The 18,947-nt window shown below is 37.9% G+C and overlaps 1 protein-coding gene across 1 annotated transcript in view; it reads right to left on the reverse strand.

The window, feature by feature from the left end:
* LOC107654350 (ubiquitin carboxyl-terminal hydrolase 47-like) overlaps positions 1-18,947 on the reverse strand; it is a 42,681-nt gene that overhangs the window by 17,142 nt on the left and 6,592 nt on the right. The window contains exons 2-12 of the mRNA XM_016441392.1: positions 14,503-14,697; positions 12,368-12,481; positions 10,965-11,118; positions 10,781-10,877; positions 10,478-10,623; positions 10,281-10,360; positions 8,459-8,608; positions 7,595-7,690; positions 7,270-7,422; positions 2,206-2,364; positions 1,979-2,110 (exon numbers count right to left, since the gene is read on the reverse strand). Coding sequence (XP_016296878.1) covers positions 1,979-2,110; positions 2,206-2,364; positions 7,270-7,422; positions 7,595-7,690; positions 8,459-8,608; positions 10,281-10,360; positions 10,478-10,623; positions 10,781-10,877; positions 10,965-11,118; positions 12,368-12,481; positions 14,503-14,697 — 1,476 coding nt within the window. The remainder of the gene's footprint in view (positions 1-1,978; positions 2,111-2,205; positions 2,365-7,269; positions 7,423-7,594; positions 7,691-8,458; positions 8,609-10,280; positions 10,361-10,477; positions 10,624-10,780; positions 10,878-10,964; positions 11,119-12,367; positions 12,482-14,502; positions 14,698-18,947) is intronic.

The raw sequence follows: 18,947 nt of genomic DNA on the forward strand, positions 1-18,947 counted from the left end.
CATCATCCCAAAAATCTAAACTCAAAATATGTAATTTCCATACCTAAAATACATATTTTACAGTCACTGTTATGCAGATTGATCATAAACACAGCTAAAAGGCTTCCTACCAGTGGCCATCCTTTCACAAAACTTAAAATCTACCACAGTTTTATCATAGGTAGAATGCAAAATGTTTCAATACAAGCATTTCAGTCAAATGTAATCTATGCAATATTTAAAACCTTTAACCCACGGGAGAAAATCAACCCTGCGCAACAGTTTAAAATCAGCCCAACTACACGCAAAGAATACGGATTTGGCAACCCTGCATCCAACCAGCAGATTGATAGTGGCTCCCTGATGTGCAAAATTATATTCAATATTAGAATGTTTGCGGGAGCAGGCAGTAATGGTCAGAAATTCAGCGGGAGCGGGATCAAGAAAACAGTCCAGCGCAGGGCTTTAAAGGCACAATATGTAATTTTCGCCGCTGGAGGGTGCGTATTCAAAATAAACAAAGAGACAAAGGCATAGTTTGATGACGCCGTGACTGAGTGTGGAATCATGGGAGTGAAGCAGGGTGAGGCTGAAAGCCGTCGAAGCGAAACGAGGCGCTGAACGAGCGTGACACACGGCTGGAAAGCAGCGGAGATTTTATTGATTGCGACACAAGGACACTATGGACACGGTTCGTGTCACTAGTTAAAATTGCTTATTTCTCTGGACTTAAACATTCTACGAAACATTTGGGATAATGTAAGTACACAGTCAGCAAAATATATAACACTGTTCTAGTGGTTTTGGATATTTTAATAAAAAAATCTTACATATTGTGCCTTTAATACAAAAACGCACACAATGAATGGTGACTGTAGAAAGCAAAAAGCTGAATCCCGGACATTTTGGTCGATTCAGAAATCCTGGCCGGACACATTGTTTTTAGGGCCAAAAAGAGGACATGTCCGGGAAAAAGAGGACATATGTGGTGCTTTTCCACTGCATGGTACGACACAGTACGGTACGGTTCACTTTTGGGGGGTTTTCCACTGGGTACAGTACCTGGTACTTTTTTCAGTACCAGCTCGGTTGAGGTTCCAAGCGAACCATACCGTTACCAAAACGTGACGTGTAAACTCTGCTGATCACTGATTGGCCGGAGAGAATCATCACTACCTGCGTCATTGAACTTGCGACACGAGACACAACAGACCTGCTAGATTTAAATCTAGCCAGCGAAGGATCGAACGCAACTGTTTTGAACGAGCGCACCTTTTTTTAACAACCAAAAAATGGCTGTTTCGTGGTCTGTTGAGGAAGTACAGACGTTCCCTCTCATTGATAGCCGAGGAGCGGATCCAGCGAGAGCTTGATGGGGCGACGCGGAATGAAAGTTTTTCAGGAGTCGCGGCAGTAGAGGCGGCGCAACTATAACAACGTGAATAATCCTGCCCACTCTAAAGCGGTACTAAACTGCAGTGGAAACGCAAACCGAGCCGTGACGTACTGAGCCGTGCCGAGCCGAGTCGTTAAAAACTGCATTATGTGCAATTTACATGTTTGTATACATTTTTTAAGTTGAGAGTTGATTATTAAATTTGAAAATAAACAGTAAATTTATGTTTGGCCTCTGTTGTTAACTGTAATTTTAGTAAAGTAAAAGGGCTCCCTATAGTTTAGAGCATAAGCAGAGGTAGATCTTTTTAACCCTAGGAAAATTGTAATTATAATTGAATTTATTTAAAGAAAGAGCAACTTGTTCAGTAAGCCACAGTTAAATAAAAAAACGCCATTTTATGTTTAGTTTTTTTCTCCCTGCTGTACCGAAATCATACCGAACGGTGACGTCAAAACCAAGGTGCATACCGAACCGTCATGTTTGTGTACCGTTACACCCCATATACGAATAATCCACACAATTATTAGTGAATGAGACCCAGTATTTTTATTTCTGACTCTGAGTGAACTATTCCTTTAAGACTGATGCTAGCTGGCTGACCTTGCTGACGTGCTGGTCATTGAAGCTGTACCATTGGCTGTCACTGAAGGACTTAATGCAGGCGTAGTAGTGCCCACCTGCAGCACTCCCAGAATGCACCATGACCGAGAAGAGTTCAAATGTCAAGGAGCTCTATAAGGGAGACAAGAAAAAGCATGTTTGTCTTTCATCTTCCACAATTCAATACAGCACTTCAGCGTTAGGGTTCAGAGAGGACATGAGGTGACCTTTGGTTTGAGCACCCGCTCTGAGCTGCTGGTGTTATCCAGACAGATGCCCTCGTCCACAGCATCATCCGTGGAGAAATCGTTGCTCATCTGGTCACTGTGGCAGCTTCCTTCATTCTCCGCCCCACTGTCGGTGCAGCTCTCTGTCTGAGGTGATTTCTGCAGAGTCAAAACATGCAATCAATGCATCAAAATGATGTGTCATGTTCAAAACTACACACTTTCAAAATCCACTAGTGGTAACCTACTGGTCTAAGGAAACACTGAATAATAAGACAATTAAATGTGTGCATTAAGGGGCATTCACAAAATAAATGTTGTGTCCAAAAACAACAAAAACAAAAAACAATGGCAGAGTGCAAAAAAACAGAACTATTTATTCTTGACAATCATTCTTAAAAATGCAATGCTCACAGTATAAGACGCTCAAAAGCTGATCACACTAATCGACAAGTTCGTTCTAGGCTAGGGAAGGGAATCATAAAAAACATTTTAAAAATTTGGCTCACACATTAGAGCCCTGCATTTCAGCCCGGGCCCGATGGGCCCCGACTTTTTTATGCCCCTAGGGCTGGGCTTTGGGCCAATTTTCATGTTATAGTTCAGACGCGGGCCGGGCCTCGGGCCTGTTTTAGGCTTCTCCTTATTTTTATATTTTAGACATCCATCAATTAGTGATGAAAAAAAAAATTGCCGCGCTGGTGGAAACACGAGACTGCACTACCGTGATTGTCAAGAGTGGCTCGACGGTGTTTTTGTGTCCCGTCAGCAGCATGCGTGCTGTCAGCGCAGCTGAAGAATTTTGCGTTCAAACGCACGCAATAGGCTAAAGCTTGCCGCAAAGCCCCAGCAAAAGTAATTACCATGAATGTGTCAGGGAGATATAGTAAGGAAATATTTGAATTATTTACTAATAAACTAGTGTTTTCTGAGTCCGTGTCACAAGGATGAAGTTGCCGATCCTGACTCGCCATCTCCTCATCAGACGCGCCTTTAGAGAGAAGTGCATCTTTACGGATTATGAATATGATCATAATGAAAGAGTTTGTTTTCAATTTGTTTCATTTCGTTAAAGCTGCAGTCCGTAGGTTTTGCCTCTTTGTCACCATCTCTGTTTGAAAACCTGGAATTGCAGCTGAGTGCAGAATTATCTACTCTTCGAATTTCATATTAAGAAATTCTTTTAACCCAAAAAGCATATTATGCTACCTTCGAACTGGTTTTCTTTAAAATACAAATGTAAATGTGTAATCAGAAGCACATTTATAACTGGAATATAATTTCATTTCATTCACGTGTTTCATAAACACATAATCCTTTATGGATTACAATCCACCATCAAAATGATACATTTAATTATTCTGGCTGCTGTGAGAAAAGGCTATAAACGATCGGCCACCTGCAGGATCCTCACATGCGATAGCCTAGTAGCCGGGACAACTTCTTTATGTTTACAGACGTGACGTAATGATGCAGTGCCATGCTCGAATTTCCCGTGAAAACCTACCCATACCACTCAAATTAGAAAACATTATTATAAGCTAACCATTGTGAATCAGACTAAAGTAAGGCAATAGTTTTGAACACTGGCTGGTTATGTACTTGCTCAAATATTGATTTCGGATCATTTTTAACTAAAAAAGTTACAGACTGCAGCTTTAAGTAGTAATTTAAAACTTTCTATAGATATATTTTATCATGTCTGTGAGGAATGTATTCACGGAGTTTCGGTTCATTTTTGTGAAGTGCTCCTGTTTAAGACGAGACGACAGAAAGCGCACCATGTTTGTTTTCTTTTTTTTTCTTTTTTTATAAAAGCATGTTTTGTTGATATTGTGAGTGCACACAAATAAAAGTAGACCCTTTACAGTTCCGTATGATGTATTACTCTTACCTTTATGAGCAAAAATGACGGAGTATCCACTGAAAAAAATACAAGTGATCTCGCTGGCGCCTCCATGTCCTGCAAAGCGCGCTTTAGCTTCCACTCTCCGCACAAACTATTGGATACATTGCACATTTATCTAGGTTTAACGTTTAAACATTTTTATATTCTTGAACTGTTTTATATCCATAGATTTTTTTTTAGGTAAGTCGTGATGATTTGAGAAGGCTAAATTGATCAAACATAGGCTATGATCAGCTCACTGTCTGCTGATAAGCTGTCGGACAAGGGCCGGGCCTGAGCGTTTGAGGCCCGTGCAGGGCTCTATCATGCGTCTCTTAATGATTCAAGTTTTCTGTAACGATTCTTTTAAACAGAATTAAATAATAGGAAATGAGAAATGTGACTCTTATTATACTTGCTGCCCTTATCAGTCTGTTGCCAAATGTTGAGATCAAGTCAAGTTTATTAGTACTGCTTTTCGCAATACACATTGTTTCAAAGCAGCTTTACAGGAAACCATGATGTTAATATTTTTAATATCTTCATGCTTTATAGTCACATTAAGCAGATCAAAGCTGGATGATAATATAGATGACATTTTGTGATGATACAAGCAGTTGAGATATGCTATATACAACATCCCACCATGAGTATGTATGCAAATAAAGCTGTGCATACTTAAATATCCAACTTTATATGCAGAGCTGGGTGATAACAGTTACATTTCCTTACAAAAATAAAATATAAGGCAGAGATTTGCTATAGTATACACTCACTGGCCACTTTATTAGGTACACCTTGCTAGTACCGGGTTGGACCCCCTTTTGCCTTCAGAACTGCCTTAATTCTTCGTGGCATAGATTCAACAAGGTGTTGGAAACATCCCTCAGAGATTTTGGTCCATTATTGACATGATAGCATCACGCAGTTGCTGCAGATTTGTCGGCTGCACATCCAGGATGCGAATCTCCTGTTCCGACACATTCCAAAGGTGCTCTATTGGATTGAGATCTGGTGACTGTGGAGGCCATTTGAGTAAAGTGAACTCATTGTCATGTTCAAGAAACCAGTCTGAGATGATTTGAGCTTTGTGACATGGTGCATTATCCTGCTGGAAGTAGCCATCAGAAGATGGTTGAACAGGTGTACCTAATAAAGTGGCCGGTGAGTGTATATTAGGGATGCACGATATTATCGGAACCGGCCTATAATGGCTTAAAATGTAAACATCGGCATCGGTCCGATATGTACAATTATGCCGATAAGATGAATAACTCGCATGTGCTCAGGGTGTGCTAGCGATAAGATCAAGTCAGCATTGTGGTCATTATTTGCACTGAATGGTGATTCACTGTTAGATTCACTGTTTTTGATTGCTGCATTTAAACTGAGAATGCAAGAACAGAATGAAGCGTCCGGTGCGCAATAGATTCAACAGTTACTTGGCGCTGCGGCAGCCTACTCCAGGTCCTAATGCCCGTCAGGTAAGGAGTTTTAATTCCCTAGGGGGCACTGTTGGACTACTTGTATTAAAATGAAAGTAAAATACACAAATAACATCAAGATTGTATTTCTGATTAAATAAAGCGGTAACTGCTGTCGTAAAATCACGAGTATGTTTTGATTTAAAGGTCAGAAGATATAGCCAAAGACTATAGAATACCCAAGACGTGTCACTCGTATAGTTTTGAATGGGGAAAAATGCAAAACTCAATATGGCCGCTCTATCAAACGAAGCCCCGCCTTCTGAGCAAAAGAGCCTATCGCTAATCGGTAAAGTCAGCGTGTCACTGCAGCTGCCGTTAGACGTCCCAGTTGCTATAGAAACAGTCAACGCTCTGAGACGTGCGGTTAGGACTGCGCATGCGCACTGGCTGATCTAGCCTGAAAAATAAGCTTTTTTTAATGCTATTTGAGCAAAATAAACAACATTTATGATACAGTTGTTGTCAGATTTCATTGGTGATTTCAAATATGAAATTTAATCATAAGCTTAGTGAACAGTTTTGGAGAATTTGATGTTTCCCCATTCAAAGAGATAGGCATTTGGAGGCGTTTCCAAGATGGCCGCCAAGTGACATGACTTGCCTTAAAGGGAATTTGATATAGCTTACAATACATGAATAAAAATCACAAACATGACACTTGTAAATTAAAAAATTTTATATATAAAGATTTATTTATTAATGTGTAATATGTTTTTTAAACAGATTATGAACTATGAAAGATTTTCAGAATGTTTGCGACTTTTTCTTTAGACCATCTACAAATGTTAAATCTTTAAATAAAATGTTAAGGTTACCACTGCATCTGTCTGAAAGAAAAAAGTGATTGATTTATAGTTGATTTATAATTACTTTCAAAGCTTTCAATGTACTCTCATTATAAAATAACTTCATTATTGTTTATTTAATTCTAACAAATTAGTTTTTGTCAAAAAACTAACCAAAATTAAAAATAATTTGTTTAGAATTTCTGCACAGGATAGACTTAGTGTTGTTTCCAAATAAAAGTAAATATATCGGTATCGGCATGGGTATTGGCAAAAATGAGTTGAAAATATTGGCATATCGGATATCGGCAAAAATCCAATACCGTGCATCCGTAGTATATATCGCTTTATGTGAGTGTCCTAAGGGTCATGAAATACAGAACTACTTTTTCTGAGAATTTAACAAAGGTGTTTGTGTTGCACATCATAGAAGACTATTATATCATTTGTTAATAAGAGACAAATGGTTCATTTTAAGCTTTTTTTGTCTTCCAGGTTTAAAATCTACATTGTGCTGTCAAATGGCAAATGACTGTAGTACTTTGATGACGCATCGGGGTCACATAGTCATTCATGAGACTGCATGTCCTTATGCTATGAGAAGCCGGTCTTTACAACTCGATGATATAACCAACTAAACAGCTTATATAAATAAGCCTTAAAAGTTATTAAAGGTGCAACAGCGTGTTCATAAAACTCAAATGCACATTTTCAACCATGTTATCACATAGGTCTGTTCACAAAATCAGAAACTAACTCCTTCATGAAAACAAATGGTCACTAGAGACACATCTGGGATGTTAACACTAGGTGTAAAAAGGTTAGACAAGATCATCCGTTCATTAATTATGGACTCAATAAGGATATGAGCACTCAAAAAAGAGAGCATAAAGCTGTGTCTCACCTCATCCTCGACGTCAATGAAGGGGCTCATGTCCAGCTCCTCTGGGAAGGTCACGCGGTCATTGAGTTTAATGCGGTGCATAGTGGTGTAATCAAAGTCGAAGCGTTTCAGCTGCAGAGTCAGCAGGTATGGGAAATGGAGGAATCTCAGACCCTGGAGACAAAAATAATACCGCATCAGAAACTGAAATGTGGTACAGGACTTCACAATCGTCATTTGTGATCTGAATCACCTTGCGAGCGTCACATTTCTTTTTGCAGCGCACCGCATCAGAAACTGAAATGTGGTACAGGACTTCACAATCGTCATCTGTGATCTGAATCACCTTGCGAGCGTCACATTTCTTTTTGCAGCGCTCACAGAAGTATTGGTTGGGACCGTCGAGAGTCTCAGGCTGGATGAAAGCTTGCAGGGCTTCTTCCTGTTCGACATAAAATCAGTGGGCAATGAGGACAAACATGTCGATCAAAAGTTCAATGAGGTTGCTACTAAAGAACTATTTAGACAATAATTGTTTCAGACTGCTGGTTTTTGGCTCCACTGTCATTTGGACACTGCATTTGACATTTAGTACCAGTGCCGTCATTGTTAACTAAAACTAAAACTATTAAACATTGTTTTCATTAACTGAAATAAAATAAAATCTAACTATTAGATGAAAAACTGATCAAAAATATAATTGTGAGATTAAATTGCCTTGGCAACAAACTGAAAATAAGTTTAGGTACCAAAATTTCTAAAACGGAAATAAAAATGAAAAATAAATTAAAAAAACAAATATTTAAAACAAAAACTAATAAAAAGGACAAAAGCATATAAAATTAAAACAAAAACATAAAAAATAAATAATTAAAATTGTAAATAAATACCATAATAATATATAAATAATTTAAAATAACACTGTTCAGCGCTTTGGATGACAATATATATATATATAAATATATTTGGGCTAGCTGTGGACTCTATGTTTGTTTTTGTTTTTTTTTAAGACCAATGTACATTAGTAGCTCTTAGCATATTGCAATGGTCATATTTCCATTTCAAACAGTAATAAAATCAATAAACTGAAAATTCTGTTGCCATATAAAACAACTACAATTTACAATTCCTTTACAATTTAATTCTGCATCTGCTAGTCAGCTATACTGCAACAGCTACAAAAAATCATCATAATGACAGCCGGACGCACCACGTTGCCAAAAGCCTGGCTGGCCCCAAAGGGCCTGATGACCAGAGGAATGTCCAAGTACGTGTCAATCCTCCAGCTCTCATAGCCACACTCCAAACAGCGCACATAGTCCTTCAGTTTACCCTGGTAAAGCTGGTTGATCAGGTCAGCCTGGAAAAAACAAAAGACAGTACATCAAAACACTTTGCATACACCACTAATCACAAAACTGTTCGGTAAACACCCACACATTCAGAATGAAACTTGCAGTCAGTCCAGTTGCAAACAATTTCCTAATTAACTGATTTTTTTTCCTATTATAGATGATACGATTAGCATAAGTTGGGTGAAAAGTTGAGTTGAAAAAGTGAAACTGAATTTCATAATATCTTTGGTATGTGACGTGCATTAATGACAGCAGAGCTTCAGCTGCATGAGCTCTACAACTTTGTGTAAAACCTGATGATCATGTTCTCCAGCATGATTAGAGAATCAACCAAAGAGAATCTTGTTCTTCAACAGAAGCAAGTACATCGAATCATCTATACACGTTTACATGTAGTTCACATGATCAGAGGCTGCTTTGTTTACGTTTTGTACATATGCATATGTTGAATATCCTTGTTTCGGTTTCGGTTTCCAATACGCAGACATTACAACATGAATGCCTGAATAAAGTGAAGACCAAATAATCAACATGATTCATATTGGAAAATGATAAGCAAGCGCTGCTTGTTTACAGTTTGCATATCTGCAGTCTTCGTTTTGATAAAATACAGAATACTGCCACCTGCTGGAATGGAGTGTTATTTCCTCTTATGCAGGGCAGCTGACTGTTGGCTTTTAGGGGCCATTTACACAACATATTTTTTAAAATTGACACGTACTGTGCATGTCTACATACCTAACACGTACTACGCACGCGCATGACGTCACTGTTTTCAAAGATTCCCGTATCCCGTATTTTACACGGAAACGACAACGGTGCCGTTTTCAAAAACTTCCACTTTGAAACCCGTTTTCAAAAATATGCGTATTCAGGCGAACAGACATACACAACAATGGCGGAGTATATGGTACTGCTGTTGCTGCACAAGAGTTTGCTAACGCTCAATTGTGGAAGTGTGGATTTACTTCACCAATATTAGAACCAACAGCGGAGATGCATCATATACATCATATAATCTTTACTTCCCTACAGGTACTGTTTACTAACAAGGTGAAAGCACCATCTACTGGCCTGGCATACATAATACAGCGTTTATGGCCATTTTCACGGATATGTGTAAACGCGAATCATTTTGAAAACGTAGTCGTGTATACGTAGCCTTAGTCTCTGCAGTGTTCAACTTTTTGGCCCAGATGCAGGCGATGTGAGGCGACAAAACACTCTGTTTTCATCGTTGCTAGTTCTTAGATATCGCTTTGGCCGGTATGTCAGAGCCTTAATACTTTTGGACCCCGCTATAAACTCAAACCCCGAAAAAGAGGTTGAGACATGTTTTCACTTCAACAACTAGTTTTGCCAACTTACTGACACAAATACAGAGATTTAAAGTCTTACAGCACCCAGCTTAGAAGAGAACAATGAGCTGAGTGTAGAAACATGCAAACCTGTGAAGAAAATCCACAGAATTCAGTGCGTGGCTCCTGATCCAACCCACACTGAATGGGTAAAACCCACCAGTCCAGACTCGGCTGCTGTTTACACAGCAAAAAAAGCTTGGAACTGCCTAAAATTATTTTTATTTGACTCAACACTGGGTCTTTTGTCCTAGTCTAGAGATCTCACTGGTTGTGGATTAGCATCATGTGATGAGGAGGCGGGGCTTGCGTCACATACCTGCTCAGTCTGTTTCCACTTCTGCTCTAGTGCATCAAACATGACTCTGCAAAGCTCCTGGACGTCGTGCTGCTGCCAGGCTGCAAGACAAACAAGGTAAAGAGTTTCACAGTAATCAAGACTCCTCCTGCTATCTGATCACAGCAGCGTTAATGTGGGTAAAGTTTCCCAAAGGGACATTAAGTGAAGCCTCGTACCCTCACTGCTGTCCCAGCCAAAGCTGCGGGTCACGTCTGTGGTCTCGATGGCGCGCTTCTTACTGGTCTGCAGAAGCACAAACAGCCTCTTGAGCTGGTACGGGATACTGATGACTGGATCCTCCTCTGACTCCTCAAACTCCCAACTGGTGCAGAAACATTAAAAACACAGTTGGAGTTCAAAACTCTGATTTAACAATATCTGCATCAATGGTTGCAGGAACTCTGCTTTATCTTGGCATGTTGCTTAAATCTAGTTCATATAAACTATTTATCCCACTAAACTTGACACAGACTACTTACTTGTAGAGTGCATTCCTGAACTCAGGGGTCATGAACAGGGTCTGCAGGAGGCTGTTCAGGTAACAGGTCATTGCTTGGTTGACCAAACCAACATAACCTTGAAAGCAGAGGTTACAAGACAAATAAATCTATGTGGCAAAGTTGGCATGTTCTTCTTGACCAATGTATGTTAACGGAGGGCTACCTGTCTCTGATTTGTTAAGTATGGAGGAGTACGAGTAACTGGGGCTGCTGTAGTCACTGCTGCAGCCCACAGTCCCGTCCCGCGGTAAGGGTCCGATGAAGCGACCCTGAGAGCTGTCATCAAGACCACTGCTGTCCGCTGTGCCAGATTCATCCTGTAAGAGAGTTGCACATGAATAATGCTAAACATGCAATACTCACCATCTAGTTTTATACCATGCCTGACAAAATTAAGATCCCATGCCAAAAGAATATCAAATTAACACTCACTGCATTCATATTGTGTGGTATCCTTAATTTCTACTGGAAATAAATAAGTCAGGAACCCAAAAGGTAACAACCTGTCTGAAACTTCGTGTTACAAGCACTTCCTATGTTAATTTGCCTCTTTAAGATGAATCGCTTGTTGTATTCCTCAATTGTAAGTCGCTTTGGATAAAAGTGTCTGCTAAATGAATAAATGTAAATGTAACCTAAACTGGATTCCACAACAAACAGTGGGAACAAAGATGTGAAACTAAGTTCAACTCCAAAATTTTTTCCCCTACTTGAAGCTTTCTTTGCATTTTTGTTCAAATATAAATAAATAAAGATGATAGAACGACAGAATAAAAGATAGATTTTGAACTTTCTTTGCATTTTTGTCTGATACAGTATCTCACAGAAGTGAGTACACCCCTCACATTTTTGTAAATATTTTATTATATCTTTTCATGTGACAACACTGAAGAAATGACACTTTGCTACAATGTAAAGTAGTGAGTGTACAGTAATGGCTGTGTGTTTAGTTATTTTGAGGGGACAAGCTGTACACTCACTACTTTACATTGTAGCAAAGTGTAATGTCTTCAGTGTTGTCACATGAAAAGATATAATAAAATATTTACAAAAATGTGAGGGGTGTACTCACTTCTGTGAGATACTGTATATAAAGAGGATAGAACGATAGAACGAGACAACAATAAATAGATAGATAAATAGATAAGACAGGCAGAGAGGTCATTAGATAAACAGAACTATATAGATAGAACAATAGATAGATAGAATGATCAAGCAAACAAACAAACAAACAATAGACAACGAATAACAGAACAGACAAGAGACAGACAGAAACAACAACAGATGGAATGAACAAACGATTGAAAGAACAAATTAATGAATGAAAGATTGAAAGATAGAACGGATGATCAAACGATAGATCAAAATTTAGAACGATATAGAACATTAAATAATTACATCTATGTAGATAGATGACAGAACTACAGAATGATAGAACAATGGATAGAACGATAGATAGACAAACGATTCATAGAACAAATTAACAAACGATTGATAAAAAATGTTGGATTTGTTGTGTTTTTTTTTTTTTTTTAACCCAGTTAAACTGCTGATATGGTGACTCACTGAAGCGATCTGAGGCTGCTCCCCGCCCTTGTCCGTAAGCTGCAGGAAATTCCTTTTCCCCGCCTCAAAACCGGACAACACCATGGACATCTCACTGGCCTGGTCCAGAGGAGCCTTCAGGTGCAGATTTGAGACATAGGAGAAAAAAAGAGAGATAAGCGAGGATGAAGAGTGAGAGGTAGTAAAAAAACAATCAGAACAACAAATAACAAGTCAGACAAGATGTTGTCTGGAACACAACACAAAGAGCAAGTCTATACATGCAGAAATACAGCAAAAAAACCTTCAGAGAGAAAATAATCAACCTGATGTACTGCAGATAACCCACATCTCATCCCAGGATTCAGTTAGTGTGAAAGAAATGGCTGTGCTACCTGAGGGACAACATGTACTAGCAATTTAGCCACAGGTCTGGACGTGCTAATGTTCCGCTGGCGGGGAGAGCAGCGTGGGTAACGGCAGAAACAGGCCCTAATCCACTGACCTACTCAGAGTTACCTGCAGCTACAGGCTCTGTGCTGGGTCAGCGCTGGGATTAACACACAATTAGATGGAGAATGGAGCACAGTCCATGACACAACTCCATCTAATCATAGCACTGCAGAGGTGTGGTAAAAACATGGCTCTGACGCTGTCTGTGTAACTTCAGGTGTGCGTTGTGTTTAGTTTAGAATTAATAAAAAAACATATTATAAATTATTTGCATTATTAATGGCAGGAACACACTAATGACTTTTGCCCTGATTTGCAGTCTAGATGAGTCGACACTAGTTGCCAAAAGTCACAGTCAGTCTGCACATTTAAAAGTCAAATAGTGTATTCCATCCTTAAGAAACCAGAACCCAACAAGCTATCGGGAGCAATTTCAGGTTGGGTTTGGTCTTATATTTGACAGTACTGGTTGGGTTAAGTTTCAAATACCCATGCAGACCTCTAGTACACTACACAATACAAACTAAGGCTATCAAAAAAAAAATTCGAATTTTGAATATTCGTCGAATTTAAAATAAAAATCCACATTCGAATGCAAAAACATTGCATTCGAATTTTAGGTGTGCGTCAGGCAGCCTTATCAGTGGCACACAAGATGCGATGACGATGTAAGTGTCGTTGCATTTTAATGTTTTTCATAGCTTATCCTGTTGAATCCAGTAGATGCGGCGCTGCTACATTGTTCATTCAAAATATTGCGGAAAAAGAGAACATCAATGTGGAGATGATGTTGTTTACGTGTTGAAACCAAGCCGTTCACATAGAACGCATATTTATCGCATTTTCTAATCTAGAGGGACATCAATCACCGTTGCACTCACGTCTCGCACAAGAGAGCTGCATGTTTAGAAAGCCATGTAAAATTAATGTAACTGCGTCTCATGATTTTAAATAAAAAACTCTTTGTGATTGGTTTTCGTTCCTTTTTATTAAACATACATACATGATGCTGTTTTGTTTAATTGTTTAAGCAAATTAATGAATTATATATGGTTTATAAACATTAATTTAAACATTATGCACTTTTTCAAAGATAGTCGTGTTATTTTATTGCTTTGAAGAAATGTGCATTAGTAATATTTTGCTCGATGCGCCCTCTTGTGGCCTCAGGACAGAAGCAAAAAAACTTTTTTCCCCCTAACTGCAATGATGCCTTGTAAATTCGAATATAATTCGAATATTGATAATATTTAAGTACAAAATTCAAATTTAGTTTTTAACCATTTTGACAGCCCTAATACAAACCTCTAGTATATGTGAATAATTAACTCATAAACAGGGCATATTCATTCATTATTACTACATGGGTGAAGTTGTAAATAAAACAAAGATTACTGGATTGTTCCACCAAAAAACTATTATTTCAGCATATCTATTTCAAAATTTTACATTTAATTCAGATTTTTCAATTTTTTTAATTACTTTGTAATTACTCGTGAAATTTACAGAATTACAAAATCTTACCGAGCCTAAACTTTTTGTAATTAACACATTACGGTTCTATTAATTATGAAAACATTACATTTTCTTTATGCACAATAAATTATATTTTTTTCTTTTCATTTTGTGGTGAAAGATTACATGTTTTTGAGTAATCGAACTAGAGTCTTTGTTTGTTTGGAAGGACATGGAAGGACTCTCACCATGGCGCCAGTGTTAGCCCAGGCCAGGCAGAAAGTGCCGTTCACATATCCAGCCTTGTGAGCCACATCCTCGTAGAGTTTGTTGACGGTGGTGGAGGCGGGCAGGTTGAGCGTCAGCCTCTCATTGACGGTCTTGGCATTGGTGGTGTCCTGCACTATACACAGCACTCTTGGCTCCTCCGCTGCACTTTCAATCTGTAAATGCACAAACGCATATGCTGAGCTTACTTTAACCAAGCTCACACATCAGTTTAAGCTGAGCTCCAGTGCTGAGAACTTCCATCAGACATGACAGTAAAAAAGCAATAGACAAGCAAAGTGCAACAGGTCTTTTTGTGCCATGCAATACCATCAGAGAACTGTCTAATCGTCTGATCGTTATGTAACATCCTGGAAGACATGGTATGCTAGGAAGTATGTACATACTTCAACACTGAACTCAAATAATAATACAAAGCTACTTAGGTTAGATTTCTGCAAACCACCATGAACAAATCAAGGTTAAACAAGACTAAAACATTACCGTGCCGAGCAAACCTAACTAATTGAAAACATTCATATTATTAAACATAGCGACACTCAGTTAAATGTAACTGCAAAACTAGTTTTGCAACTAAAACTAATTATGGCTTTAGTGCTCAAATGAGGCCACAGTATGCAGTCAAGGCTATAATGCCGACTCCATGACTGGTGGTGGTTGGTTAATTGCAGGTGTTGTTTACAAAGCAAAGCCACTGTCTTTTCATACGCTGTCTGAGCGTCTGCTAAAGAACTGATCATGTTACCAAAAGCGCTGACTGAGAATACCAAGAATGATGCAAGCAAAACATTTCTACGTATATTTCTGATGGGAAAAGCATTGAAAGTAACTTGAATAGACTGTTTTATGGGTGCTTTACTTTAAACCTTTTGTTTGTAATTACTTTCGATTATTTTTTTAAATATGTTTTTATAAAATAAATGAAATAAAACTTCAGTTTTTGTCGTTTTACTTATTGGTTTTTAAAATTTGATTGTCTTTTATAGCTTGGACATTGGTGACTTCATTGATGTTGCATAAAGTGTGCAGTCCAATTGACTACAACATGTGCTATGTAATGCTCACTTTTAACAATCCAATTTAATTCCCAATCAATGGATAAAATCAAGTCTCTTCAAAATTGTTCATTTGTGATTCGTGAATATTCTGCATCACTAAGACAAGTAAAATAGGAATGTTGATTCATGTTGACTTTAACCACTTTAAAGACAATTACATTTTTACACTATATACTCAAATTCCCAGCTTCCAGGAAAAATATTACGGAGTGAATCTCATCGAGCTTGTCAAAAAACATCACTCTAAAATCAAAAAAAGATTTTATATATTTAAAATATTATATTTTGGATAAGACAATAACAACCAATCTTGTTTTTATTTTATTTAGATTATTAATTTTTTATTAGAGGTTTACACTACATCCTCAAATTCCCATCTGCCTGTAAGTGTCCTCAGCTTCTCCTCGAACCAGCTGATTTTTTCCTGACGTCTTCATTTGCGAGTTAGTATCAAATGAATAAACACACACATGCAACACAAGCACAGCTACCTGTGAGAACCTCTTCTGCATCTCCTCAAAAATACTCTGCCTGCAACTCCAAAAAATACCCTGATGACAGAACAACAACAACAACAACACACTGTTCAAGAGAAGTCAAACCAGCCCCGAGCGCAAGGCTGAGCATCACGATCTGAGCCATGCTGATTTCTGATATCTGTTAAAGGTCAATACACAAGGGAAGAATGGAGATCTAGAGGAGAAAATGTGAAGATGCCACTGTAAAAGACACACAGATGTCAACACAAGCGGGGGCATTATCAGATTACAGGGTATTTTTATCAGGGATAATAATGTTAGGTGCTCACGTGAAACAGGTTGGCCTGTACTCGAGCGGCCGGTATTCTTTATGACAAGGTGCAAAGGGCTACAAGATCTTTATCTCAGTGAAGACTTTCAACGACTCAGGGATGGACGATGCATATCAAATATCCATATCTTTTTGATATATCATTTTATTAAATATTGTAAAATCGCTAAAATATTTGTGATTAGTGTCACCCAAAATGTTTACAGAAGACTGTGGTATTTTACAGATTTTATATGTGTATGTATTGGGGATGTAACGATTACCGGTTTGACGATAAATCATGATAAAATCCCCCACGGTTAGTATTACCGTTTCATCTTTTAATTATCATTAAAACCGTATTAGATTACCGCGATTTGAACAACTCGCGATAAATAAATACTGTCCAGCATAAAGCACAGTTTTAAGTAACAATCTCGCGTGCGCACAGCACACAGAGTACTTTCATTTTGAGTGAAAACAGGGTGGAAAAGCTGGGAGGTTTTAAAAGAGTGCTAAGGGAATTATACAAATGCATATATGAATTAATTAATTATATGAATGTATCTCTGAAGCTTCTAACTGTCTTCAGAAACGACTCGATGGCATTTTGTTTTCATCTTCGCTCAATGTAATACATAAAGGAAGTGATCTTAATCGCAATACTGCTTTGTCCACGGAGGTTACGGAAACCGCTCTAATTCAGCTTTTACATAAGCGCCACCTAGTGTCAGAGAGTGGATTTACAGAGACTTATATTTACATTCAGCATGTGTGCGATTTCTGTCTGGCCAAAAACGGACCGAATTTGCATGCCCTGCTGTAAATTTTGACCGGTTGATGAAAAACAAGCTTATGTGGATTCTACACATTTAAACAATTCAGATAAGTTATCTAGAATTATTTATGGAGCAGATAAAATACATATAATCATTTATTAATCAATTATCATTTTGACTTGCATATTTTCTTTAAAGGTTGAAATGTGAGGTTTACCTTTTTATGAAACTTTTTTTAAAGCTTTATTTGAACATTTACATTAGATATTTGAACATGCTATTAAACTGTTGTCAGTCAAGTTGTCATTTAAAATCCGAACATCATTGGTAATGTTATTGTTTTAGTGATTATGCAAATAAAAAGTCATTTTATTTGTTGTTTGTTGATTTTTAAATATAAAACTTGGTGAAGTAAGTTATGTGTCAGTACTTTTTGAACATCCGCAGCAGATTTTAACAATACCGTGATAATACTGATAACCGTGATAATTTTGGTCACTATAATCGTGATAAGAAATGTTCATACCGTTACATCCCTAGTATGTATATAAATATATATAATATATATATATATATTATAATAATATACAATATATATAAAACAGGGTTTCCACAAAATTTGACCAATGAAAAACTTAGATATTAAAACAATAAAATAATATACAAAAAAATTGCAGCCATTAATTATGATGAAAAAAATTTTAAGAGATTTCTGAAGGGAGCAGTTTTCAATGTCTATGTCAGGTATCCCTTGAAATGAACTAATACACTTGTAAATATGTGTATGAATATTTTAAAATACAAATACCTTGAGGCTGATGGCCAAAACATTGGTTAAACAAATAAATAAGCCTATTGTTATAGTTGTGCAGTCATATTTCAATTCTTGATATTTTAAAGTAGAACATAACATAAAAAATTTATATTCACTATAGAAACGTCAATGTCTTTTCCATTATTTTTAAGGTCTATTAATGTGCACTGCATTTCTGAAATCCAGGTCTGAAAAATAATTGTAAAAAATATTTCCAGGTTTTCCAATGATGACTGAGGAATATAACTTCTTATACTGCGCCTACATAGTCAAAAGTGTAAAAAAAAAAAAATTCAGTCAGAAACTGTAGCTACATGTATACTGCTACACATTGGGACTAAGCAGCCCAGCGGATCAACACATTTCCAGCGTAGGTTCCCAGGTTGGATGCAGACCTGAGTTGTAATTTAGCTCATGTTCTGGTCCCGTGGGGGTGTGATAAAAACCCCCTACCTGGCACACAGATGCCAACTTATGGAAAAAGAGAGCGAGAGAGACCGATTGAGAGAGAGAGAGGGGCCAGTGGGGCCTCAGATCCTGCTTAGCATTTCCAGTCCCTTTGAACACTATCAGAGCACCTGAATCAAAGGCCCAAAGCAAGCGCCTGATTACTATTCAGGGAAATTCCATGCATTGTTTGTATAGGTTGACTTTAAAGAGAAAGTCACCCAGCCTGCTTTTATTCTACATAGTAGCGCAGAACAAAGTGGTGGCAGACAGTAAAGGCGGATGTTACCCCAATGAAGCCACCTTTATTTACCTGTTAACATCTGCATTCCTTTTAAAGAATGCGATGTGGGCAGCAAATCATCTCAACAACACTAAAACTAAAGAGCTTTTCATTCATTGGGTAACTTGGGTGCTGCACTAACTTAACTGCAGCACTTTGGATTCATGAGTTAGTATTAATATTGACATCAGACTAGTTTTGGAGTCATGTACACTTAGTGTTGTCAAAAGACCCG

This window comes from Sinocyclocheilus anshuiensis, unplaced genomic scaffold (assembly GCF_001515605.1).
Source record: "Sinocyclocheilus anshuiensis isolate Anshui unplaced genomic scaffold, SAMN03320099.WGS_v1.1 scaffold747, whole genome shotgun sequence".
NCBI classification, from domain to species: Eukaryota; Metazoa; Chordata; class Actinopteri; order Cypriniformes; family Cyprinidae; genus Sinocyclocheilus; species Sinocyclocheilus anshuiensis.